The 11,532-nt window shown below is 28.5% G+C and overlaps 3 protein-coding genes across 4 annotated transcripts; all 3 read left to right on the forward strand.

The window, feature by feature from the left end:
* The first annotated feature begins 1,074 nt into the window (after positions 1-1,074).
* LOC118072144 (uncharacterized) lies at positions 1,075-8,336 on the forward strand. The gene is made up of 12 exons (XM_035091786.1): positions 1,075-2,398; positions 2,478-2,699; positions 2,764-3,015; positions 3,090-3,253; positions 3,682-3,734; positions 4,041-4,801; positions 4,867-5,088; positions 5,163-5,414; positions 6,316-7,191; positions 7,268-7,489; positions 7,774-8,025; positions 8,102-8,336. The coding sequence occupies exons 1-12, from the start codon at positions 1,540-1,542 to the stop codon at positions 8,263-8,265; spliced, it is 4,299 nt and encodes a 1,432-aa protein (XP_034947677.1). The 5' UTR covers positions 1,075-1,539; the 3' UTR covers positions 8,266-8,336.
* Positions 3,266-6,332, forward strand: LOC118071790 (probable cytochrome P450 6a14). 2 transcript variants are annotated; one of them, XR_004690942.1, is made up of 5 exons: positions 3,266-4,801; positions 4,867-5,088; positions 5,163-5,414; positions 5,548-5,831; positions 6,079-6,332. XR_004690942.1 is itself a non-coding variant. In XM_035091193.1 (4 exons), the coding sequence occupies exons 1-4, from the start codon at positions 3,943-3,945 to the stop codon at positions 5,709-5,711; spliced, it is 1,497 nt and encodes a 498-aa protein (XP_034947084.1). In that variant the 5' UTR covers positions 3,266-3,942; the 3' UTR covers positions 5,712-6,045. The 2 variants fall into 2 exon arrangements, 1 of the variants encoding a protein (XP_034947084.1); XM_035091193.1 differs by lacking the exon at positions 6,079-6,332 and having other exon boundaries at positions 5,548-6,045.
* A 1,177-nt stretch (positions 8,337-9,513) lies between the features above and the next one.
* Positions 9,514-11,531, forward strand: LOC118071789 (cytochrome P450 6j1-like). The gene is made up of 3 exons (XM_035091192.1): positions 9,514-10,681; positions 10,760-10,981; positions 11,040-11,531. The coding sequence occupies exons 1-3, from the start codon at positions 9,826-9,828 to the stop codon at positions 11,456-11,458; spliced, it is 1,497 nt and encodes a 498-aa protein (XP_034947083.1). The 5' UTR covers positions 9,514-9,825; the 3' UTR covers positions 11,459-11,531.
* Position 11,532: the final 1 nt, after the last annotated feature.

Consider the following 11,532-nt stretch of genomic DNA (forward strand, 5'->3'; position numbering starts at 1 on the left):
AAAAGTATCTTTATCAAGTTTTCAATGACTGCAAATGGCAGATGATGCATTTATCGAATATTTGTTGTTATTATTATAATGTTGTGTTCAATGAAATTATCCCTACGTTAATTAGAGATAATTAATGGATAAAAAGCGTCACGTGATGCTTATTATCAATTCATTGTATTTTAATCATGTTTTGTCTCGCGTGTTTTTTCTTTTTAGTTTTTATCTAGTATCTTTAAACTTGTTGATAAAATAATTGTGTTTTAACTATTATCTGTTTTATCAGGGCTTACAAGATTTATTTGTAATTCAAAAAGGCTAAAAGGGTTTTCACACGATGTTTTATCTTGTTTAAAGAGTTTGAAGAACACATCTCTTCTTGATGAATTAAACCCAGATCAGTTACATCATTCACTCGTTAATTGTTTAATTAACTTGTGTAATAGCACATATAAACTCACAAATATAAGCAACAAAAATTCTCATAATAATGATGTTTAGCATGATAGAGTTTCTGGTCACTCAAACTAGGAGTAAAGGCATCAACTGTTTAGCTCTTGTTGATGCTTTTTAATAGGGTGATAATATATAACGTAGACTCAATTATCTTTTTTTGCCAATGTCAAAAACAACTTGGTAAAAATACATGTACTGACTTAACAAAAAAATATCTACTAACTAAAATGAATAAATATTGAAAATTTACTTAATATTTGAGAATTCATTGGACACTTGATCATATGATCAGTATTTTATTATGATTTATGAGAGTATCAGCTGAAATTTAGCTTTTGGAGAAGAATTCAAATACTAAATTAATATAACCAATAAAACATATTCTTTAATTGGTATATCGTTTGTATAAATAAACTTAAATATATTATTTAGTACTATTATTATAAAAATTACATTAATAACTGATATTTAACTGTTAGAAAAACAGAAGAAAATGTTTTCAATACTAATTATTAACAGTTGCTATTCAGTGATAATTTCACAAGATTTTATGGTATATTGCGCCATCTTGTAACCGATCGCAGAAATTCATCTGGTTGAGTGATCTGATAAAAGATCAGGAAAATTAGCACACATTCATTGTGTTTGCAAAATATCTCTTGAGCCAATTGCTAAGTGTGTGTGCGTTGTATTGGTAAAAGTTTAAACCCACTTTTAAGACAAGATAAAATCATAGTCTGTCTGAATTCAACCGTAGATTTTTTAAAATTATATAACAATTAAATTATATATATAATAATTCCACTGCACACAAATAATTCTTTAAATCAAGACATTGAATGGAAGTATAGATTGATGTGAATAATTTTGGAATACACTTGAAAGAGTATAACAATTAATTATCCAAATCGGAGTAAAAATCTACGTATCATTTAATGATTTGTGAATGATGACTGCGCAGTTTCTCTATCTCTATATATAATGACGATTTAGAATTTGCTCTGATACTTTAGTCAGTGAAACGTAATGTTTTATTAAGAATACAAATATAATTAGTCACAATTTTTATCCAAAAGATAAAAAGGTACAAATAAAATGGAATTTGGGGTTTCTGAAACTTTAATTGGAGTACTGGCACTCTTATTACTCATTTATTATTTTTTAATGAATAATTTTGACTTTTGGACATCAAGAGGAATTCCTGGTCCAAAACCAATTCCAATTTTTGGTACTATAAAAGATGTTGTTTTTGGCAAATATTCAATAGGAAATTATTTGAAACATGTCTATGATCAGTATCCAGATGAACCAATGGTTGGATTTTTTACCAGGAAAGAGCCAGTATTAATGTTGAATGACATGGAATTAATCAAAACTATTTTAATAAAAGACTTTAAAAGCTTTATGGATCGAGGTTTAAAAGTAAGTGAGAAACATGAGCCATTAAGTGTACATTTATTTCAAATTGAAGCAAAAAGGTGGAGACCATTGAGAACAAAATTAACACCAGTATTTACTTCTGGGAAATTAAAAGAAATGTTCTATCTTCTAGTTGAATGTGTTGATAAATTAGATAAATATCTAGAAAAATATGATGGAAAAGTTGTTGACATGAGAGAAATCGCTGCTAAATTTACAACAGATGTTATTGGAGTCTGTGCTTTTGGAGTTCAAGCTAATGCTTTAGAAGATGAGAATAGTTTGTTCAGAGAAATGGGAAAAAGAATTTTTGATCTTAACTGGAAAGCTTTGCTCAGATTTCGGATGAGAAATTTCGCGCCAGTTTTATATCATTTCATAGGAGGCTTGTTTACAGATCATATTCTGAATAATTTTTTTATTGACTTGACTAGAGATACTATTGAATACAGGAAGAAGAATAATATTAAACGACATGATTTCATTGATTTATTAGCTGCATTGAGAGATGGAGAGACCAAAATAGATGACATTGGTAAATAAAATTTAATAATCAATATTTTATCAACAGGAAAACAATAAAAATAAAATTCAAAAATATAATTTTTTTTCAGAGCTCACTGATTCACTTCTAGCCGCACAATTATTTGTATTCTTTATTGCTGGTTTTGAAACTTCATCGTCCACTATTAGTAACTGTCTTCTGGAACTTGCTATGAATCATAAGATCCAGAATAAAGTTCGGGAAGATATAAGAGAGGAACTTTCAAAGACAGATGGCAAATTAACATATGATTCTATCAAAAATATGAAATATTTAGATAAAGTCTTCAACGGTATGAATGTAAATATTTTTTTTCTGTCGATTAAATTAGATATTATAATATACATTGTTTCCAGAAACTTTAAGAAAATATCCTCCGGTTACATCAATAATGAGAAAGACAACGACTCCTTATACATTCCCAGGCACCCAAGTATCAATACCAACTGGTACAGCAGTTTGGATACCGATATTCGCAATTCAACGAGATCCAAAATACTTCCCCAATCCTGATGTCTTTGACCCTGAAAGGTTTAATGAAGAAGAAATCAAAAAACGTCCTCCTATGGCTTATTTACCATTTGGTGACGGTCCACGTAATTGCATTGGTAATTTTGTTAATTGTTTATAAATTAACTTAGACAGATTTCAGAAAAATTAATGAAATAATTTTTTCTCATAGGTCTTCGATTTGGACAAATGCAAACTAAAGTTGGTCTTGTAAAGATTTTACAAAATTATACTGTTGATATTTGTGATGAGACTGATAAGAAATTTCAAATAAATAATAGAAGCTTTTTATTAGCACCTGTGAATGGAGTAAAACTAAAAATAAAAAAAGAATTAATGTAATTCAAGTTACAGAATGAAAAAATGTTTTTTTTAAAACCGTTCTGTTAATTAATATTTTTTATATATTCCAATAAGTTAAATACATTAAAGTATATGTTATCAATTGTTCGTACTCCGAAATTACTATAATTGTTTTCAAAAATAATATTGTTAATTAAAGTGTATACATTATTTTATGGATCATTTTATCAATATAACCAGTTGAGCTGCGTTTTATTTCATGAAACGTGATACATCATCTAGATGTCACGACTATCTTCAATGACCTTCAGATCTCTAATGATTTCTTTCTCTATTTTTTTTTTAATAATAATAACTTCCAATATTAGAGCAATTAAACTGACAAGGTACACGTGTGTTCTGTATCTCAGAATTCTTCAGTTATGCTCTATCATTAAAAAATGATGTAATTCTATTTCTAGTTTAGTAATTTATGGAAGCTATGTGTGCGTGTACATGTTGCAAAAATCAACCAGTACTAGTCAGTCAAAGATGAAACATCGAGTGAAATAGATGATATTCTCAATGACAGACAAAATATGTCATAATAAACAATCATAAAAGTCGATTTAAAAAATCACAACTAATGTGACTAAAGTTTTTTATACTATATGTGATTGTGTATTAAAGGTAAACTACCTCAATATTAGTGTCAACATTATTATACCTTTTTCTTTATCAAAATGCTTTTGGGCACATTTGAGCTTTTACTTGGAATCTGCGGATTGTTATTAATAATTTACTCTTACTGGTCATTAAAATTTAATTTCTGGAAATCAAGAAATGTTCCTGGACCAAAACCAATATTTTTCTTTGGTACAACAAAAGATGTCATCCTAAGAAAAGTTAGTTTAGGGCATTATGTTTCACGACTTTACAAAAAATATTCCAATGAACCTATGTTTGGAATTTATCTGAGAAACAGACCAATTCTCATCATAAATGATCCAGAATTGATCAAAAATGTTTTAATAAAAGACTTCAAACACTTCATGGAACGAGGTTTAACATCCAATGACAAAATAGAACCGTTGAGTGCACATTTATTTTTGCTAGAAGCTAAGCGTTGGCGTCCAATGAGAACGAAATTAACACCAGTATTCACTTCTGGAAAATTAAAAGAAATGTTCCATCTCATTGCAGAGGTTGCTGAAAGATTTGACAAATATTTAAATAAATTTGATGGCAAAACTGTTGATATGAGAGATATTTCTGCTAAATTTACTACAGATACTATTGGAGTTTGTGCATTTGGGCTTGAAGCTCATGCTCTTGATGACGAAGATAGTATTTTCCGGAAAATGGGAAAAAGAGTCTTTACTACTAGTTGGAGAAGTTATGTTCAATTTACATTAATGGGTTCCATGCCAATTCTGTATAATCTAGTTGGTAGATTGTTTATAGATCATGTTCTCGAGAAATTTTTTATAAATCTTACCAAAGAAACAATTGAATACAGAAAGGAGAATAATATCAAGCGACATGATTTTATAGATTTACTAACTAATATGAAGGATAAAAACGATAAAATAGATGATATTGGTAAGGATTTTTTTAACGTTATTATCTTTTTTTGTTTCAATAATTAAGACAAATTATCTTTCTAGAATTAACTGACTCATTGTTGGCTGCACAATTATTTGTTTTTTTCGTTGCTGGTTTTGAAACTTCATCATCAACTATGAGTAACTGTTTATTCGAACTGGCAATGAATCCTGAGATTCAAAAAAAAATTAAGCTTGAGATTACAGAGGAATTGAAGAAATCTGATGGGAAATTTACTTATGAAATGATCCAAAATATGAAGTATCTGGACAAAGTATTTAAAGGTTTGCATTATAAGAGCGATTTTATATTGAAGATATTTGTACATTGTATTATTAATTCATGAATTTTTGTTTAGAAACATTGAGGAAATATCCACCAGTTATGTTCCTTTCTCGAAAAACTATCGATCCTTACACGATTCCAGACACTAACATAACATTACCAATTGGCACAGCAGTTTGGACACCAGTTTATGGTATTCATCATGATCCTAAATATTATCCTGAACCAGAAGTATTTGATCCTGAGAGATTTACTGATGAAGAAGTGGAAAAACGTCCTGCTATGTCTTATTTGCCTTTTGGAGATGGCCCACGTAATTGTATTGGTAAGCTAGACAGAACCTAAAAGGAATAATATATCTAGAACATCTATTATATATACATTAAAGAAAACAAATATTTAAGAAACCAGTTTTTTTCACAAAGTCGTTAAAATTAAATTAATTTTTTTCTCCAAAGGTCTTCGTTTTGGACAATTGCAGACCAAAGTTGGCCTTGTAAAAATTCTACAAAACCACACCGTCAATGTCTGTGAAGAAACTGATAAAACTTACAATGCTGATCTCAGAAATAATATATTAGCACCTAAAAATGGAATAAAGCTTCAAATAAACAAACAATAACTCGATTTGTTACATCACTGTCATTACGAGCATTAAATTTAACATTTTTATGAATCATTTATGAATTGATTGGATCAGTTCTTGAAAAATGAAAACATTGCTTATTTCTCTATTTATTATGTAAGCATTAAAATAATTTCCTTAAGTACATTCATTTAATTATTCAGAGTTCCATTATAACCATTTCAGCACTGTCAAAAAATTGACATCTCATTTTTTATATTCACTCATTAGTTTCAATATGATAAATTCTTCAGACATTAGTATGCTAGCACTGACTTGGAAGATATTATAGATAGAATATTTCAAATAAAGCAATGCAATTATGACATAACCTAGTCTTCATGATTTTTTTTATCTTTGTCAGATAACTGCGATGATATGAACTTTGGTCAGTCAAGGATAATATACCAGAGTGAACACTCAGGATAAATATTTTTTGACAGTCATTTTTGATTACTTATCAATTGTTGTTCACAATTTTGGAGATGAACATTATTGTGTAAATGTAATTTTTATTAATAAGATAAATTAAAGTGATTGAATTTTTTTTATTGAATATAGAATTTTTTTATATACTTGAAATATTTCAAATTATCCTGAAATTTTGTTAACTTCATCATGGAATTTGAAGGATTTGAAACAATAATTGGTATAACTTTGTTATTGTTGTTACTTTATTACTATTCCATGTCACGGTTTAATTGTTGGAAATCAAAAAATATCCCTGGACCAGAACCAATATTTTTTTTTGGTACATCAAAAGATATTTTCTTGAGAAAAATAAACATGGGTTGCTATATCACGAATCTTTATAAAAAATATAAACACGAACCGATGTTTGGAATATTCGTAAGAAGTGAGCCAGTGTTAGTTGTCAGTGATATGAACGTAATAAAAACAATTTTAATTAAAGATTTCAAATTTTTTATGGATCGAGGAGGAAATGCTAATGATAAAGTTGAATTATTAGCTGCTCATTTATTTTTGCTAGAAGCTAAGCGGTGGCGTCCAATGAGAGCGAAATTAACACCAGTATTCACTTCTGGAAAATTAAAAGAAATGTTCCATCTCATTGCAGAGGTTGCTGAAAGATTTGACAAATATTTAAATAAATTTGATGGCAGAACTGTTGATATGAGAGATATTTCTGCTAAATTTACTACAGATACTATTGGAGCTTGTGCACTTGGACTTGATGCTCATGCTCTTGAAGACGAGGATAGCATTTTCCGAAAAATGGGAACGAGAGTTTTTGAGCCAAATTGGGGAAACTTTATTCGATTTTTGTTAAGAGATTTTATGCCACAACTATATAATCTTATCGGAAGATGGTTCGCAGATTTTGTACTTGAGGATTTTTTTATTAATCTTACAAGAGATACTATTGAATACAGGAAAAAGAATAACATCAAGCGACATGATTTTATTGATTTATTAGCTGCATTGAGAGATGGAGAGACCAAAATGGATGACATTGGTAAATAGAACTAAATAATTACTAGTTTATCCACAGGAAAAGAATAATATTTAAAAAGTTTATTTGTTTTTTTTAGAGCTTACTGATTCACTTTTAGCATCACAATTATTTGTCTTCTTCATCGCTGGTTCTGAAACTTCATCATCAACTATTAGTAACTGTCTTCTTGAACTTGCTATGAATCATGAGATTCAGAATAAACTTCGGGAAGAAATCAAGGAGTGTTTAAATAAAAATCATGGCAAAATTACATATGAAATGATTCAAGACATGACGTATCTGGATCGAGTTTTTAAGGGTTAGTTAGAGAAACTTAAAGCAAGATGGATCCATGGAGCAAAACGGTTTTTTGAATTTTAAAATGTCTATAACACATAATGATGTAATTTGAGTAATAAGGATATTTTAATACCAGTATAAACGTTTGTGTAAAAAGGATCCGTTTTGTATCACTGAGTTACCAAAGATCAAAAAATCCGTCTTGCCCCATGAATTTATTTTCTCTGAGTTCCCCCATATTCTTTGGTGTTGATCATTTAATTATTATAATATTTCTCCATTAAAGTATTTTTTATTCACTAGAAACTTTACGAAAGTATCCTCCAGCTATGTTTATTGCCCGAAAAAATATGGAACCTTATACAATTTCGGACTTTAATATATTTTTACCAACTGCCACATCAGTTTGGATACCTGTTTATGGTATTCATCATGATCCTAAATATTATCCTGAACCAGAAGTATTTGATCCTGAGAGATTTACTGATGAAGAAGTGGAAAAACGTCCTGCTATGTCTTATTTGCCTTTTGGAGCTGGTCCACGTAACTGCATTGGTAATAATTTATTAATAATCAATAAAGAAACTGATGGATTGGTTTTGAAATTTATGAATTGAATTTTCTCTTAAAGCTCTGCGATTTGGACAACTGCAGACCAAAGTTGGTCTTGTAAAGATCCTGCAAAACCATACTGTTAATGTTTGTGAAGAAACTGATACAACATATGAAATAAATCAAGCTAGCTTTTTATTAGCACCGAAAAATGGGATTAAGCTTCGAATAGAAAAGCGCTAATATCTTGTATTATTCTTGTTTGTTTTTATTATGTAATGAGTATTAAAAAAATTTCATAATTTGGTTAATTATCACTGTTATTAATAACTATTTATTTATTTAAAATATGGATTATTGAATAATTATTAAAAACTGATAATTTATTTGATCTAATTCTATAAATATTTTATTTTTGCTTTGTTAATCATCTGTTTAGCTGTTTAAACATATGACATCATGCAAAAAAAATTCATAGAAATAAATATTTATTCTCTTAAGTACAAACTGCTGTTAAAAAATTATACCTGGAAAATATAGCGCAATTTGCATTGAAGAATTTTATGTTCAGTCTGTATAATTTATTCGAAAGATGTTCTGTAGACAAAGTTGCAGCGAAGTTTTTTTTTTCATTTTACAAAAGATGTTATAGAATACAGAAAAAACAATAATGTCAACTGGCATGACTTCGCAGATCTAATACTTACACTAAAAGATAAAAATGAAGATAAAGAAAAACTTCCTTATATGCTTCCTAACATAAAAGTAACTTTACCAACAGGATCAATCATTCAGATAGCAATTTACGATATTCATTGAAATTACTTTAGTGTAATAAAATGATGTAATTTTTCAGGATGTTGATTTAATACCATAAAAATTTTACAAAATTACACTATTAATATTTGTGAAGAGACTGATGAATTATGTGAAATAAATAATCAAAGCTTGCTCTTAGCATTAAACAATAGAATAATACTTTAAATTAAAAAACAGCCATCTTGATTATAATCTTCAATAATTCAATCAATTCCAAGAGGATTAATGATTATACTGTTTATGACAGGATTTGATTTCTCATCTTTATGTACATAAAAAAGATGATTGATTAAAAAAAAAAACTCAACATCATTGGGTCTTATAGCAAGTTACATTCATTCATTTAGAAAATATTGTAAAAATGTACTCTGAAAGTAATAATTAATGAATATTAATTAATTACATTTTGGAGTAACTAATTTTTAAACTAGATCTGAGATCTGTTTTTTTTTAAATCGTAAAATTTATGTAACTACTATCTTCTTCATTACATATTTCTATTCAAATCTAATGAATGCAAAAAAATTCTTTATCGGTAATTAATGATTAGTTTAAAGTGATGATAAATTTATCATCTCTAAACAGATTTACGTTGAATGTAACAAAAGAATATTGAATTGTTTTTTTTGCATATTTAATGATAAGGTTTAAGAGCTCACATTATCCACTCATGGTAGTTAATGAATGATCATTGGCACACCAGTTGCAAAACACTGGATATTCAGAGATAATATAAAAAATATCAAGTGAAGAAAAAATAAGTAGTCGTGACAAAGCATCATTGCTTTGATAATAATCGAAACTATGAGAGATTAATACTCGTGTACAATAATGTGCATTATCATTTAAGATCGTGATCTATAGCAAGTGTTATTGAATGTAGTTTTGTTCGCAAAAAGAAACCAACTATCTAAATAATAAGTTAATAATAAATATTAACAATTGTAAATAAAATAATTATTAAATAGTAAAGTTTGAACAATAATGGAGTTAATTACTCAAATATTGGTTGGATTTGTAATAATAATTCTAGGCATTTTTTATTACCTAACTTTGAATTGGAAATTTTGGGAATCTAAAAAAATACCTGGACCTAAACCAACATTACCTTTTGGTACCATTGGAGACATATTACTCGGTAAACACAATCTTGGAACTTATATGAAGATGATTTATGATACGTATCCAGACGAGCCAATTGTTGGAGTTTATAAAGTTTTCGAGCCTATTGCTGTGGTGAATAATTTGGATCTTATCAAGGATATATTGATCAAAGATTTCAGTAAATTTGCAGATCGAGGACAGGAAATACATGATAAACATGAACCTCTTTCATTACATTTATTCAACCTGGAACCAAAAAGATGGCGACCATTAAGGAATAAACTATCTCCAATTTTTACTTCAGGAAAATTGAAAGATATGTTTTATTTATTATTAGAATGTTCTGATCAAATGGAAAAACATTTAGAAAAATTAGATGGGCAGATTGTAGACATGAGAGACTTTCCAGCAAGGTATGCAACCGATGTTATAGGAGTTTGTGCATTTGGATTGCAAGCTAACGCAATGGAAGATGAAAATAGTTTATTTCGAAAAATGGGTAAAAGAATCTTTGATTTAAAGTTTAAAACCATCACGAGAATGTTGATGGGATTTTTTTTGCCTAAAGTATATAATTTTGCTGGATATTTTTTGCGAGATAATATATTGGATAATTTTATCATCGGTATAACTAAAGACACAATGGATTATAGGAAAAAAAATAATATTGTTAGACATGATTTTGTTGACTTACTGATGGATTTGAAGAATGAGCCTAGTAAAGTTGATGATATTGGTATGAACGTCAGCAAATATTGAGCAATTCACATTATTGTAATTAGATTAAATTAATAATCAATTCAAATGATTTCAGAATTAACTGATAAACTTCTTGCTGCTCAACTATTTGTCTTCTTCGCGGCTGGTTTTGAAACCTCTTCGACTACTATGGGTAATGCTTTGTACGAACTTGCGATTAACCAGTCTATTCAGTCAGAGCTACGAAAAGAAATCAAAGAGACGTTAAGTAAATCTGGCGGCAAATTAATTTATGATGGAATAAAAAATATGAAATATTTAGACAAAATTTTTAAAGGTAAAAATATTAAGCTTGTTTTTTTTTCTTCAATTTAAATTGATAAATAAATTTTCAGAAACTTTGAGGAAATATCCACCAGTACCATTCCTAACAAGACGTACAGTTGTCCCATATGAATTTGCTGGCACAGGGCTCAAAGTTCCAGCAAATACAAGAGTATGGCTTCCTATTTATGGAATACAGAAAGATCCAAGATATTTCCCAGAACCAGATTTATTTGATCCAGAGAGATTTAATGAAGAAAATGTCAAACAACGCCATGATATGACATTCTTATCTTTTGGAGATGGTCCTAGAAATTGTATTGGGGCTCGTTTTGGTACAATGCAAACTAAAGTGGGCCTGATCACAATTTTGAAAAATCATAAAGTTGAAGTTTGTGAAAAAACTGACAAAAATTATGAACTTGATCCAAGAGGAATTCTTCTTGTACCAAAAAATGGTATATTCCTAAAGATTACTAAGATAAATTAATAATTAATAATTTTTTGTAAATATTTTTTGTTTAAAAATTTGGAATAAACATGGTAGTATCTATAGAAAATTTT

This window comes from Chelonus insularis, unplaced genomic scaffold, assembly GCF_013357705.1.
Source record: "Chelonus insularis isolate UGA/USDA-ARS -01 unplaced genomic scaffold, ASM1335770v1 contig_88_pilon, whole genome shotgun sequence".
Taxonomy (NCBI): domain Eukaryota; kingdom Metazoa; phylum Arthropoda; class Insecta; order Hymenoptera; family Braconidae; genus Chelonus; species Chelonus insularis.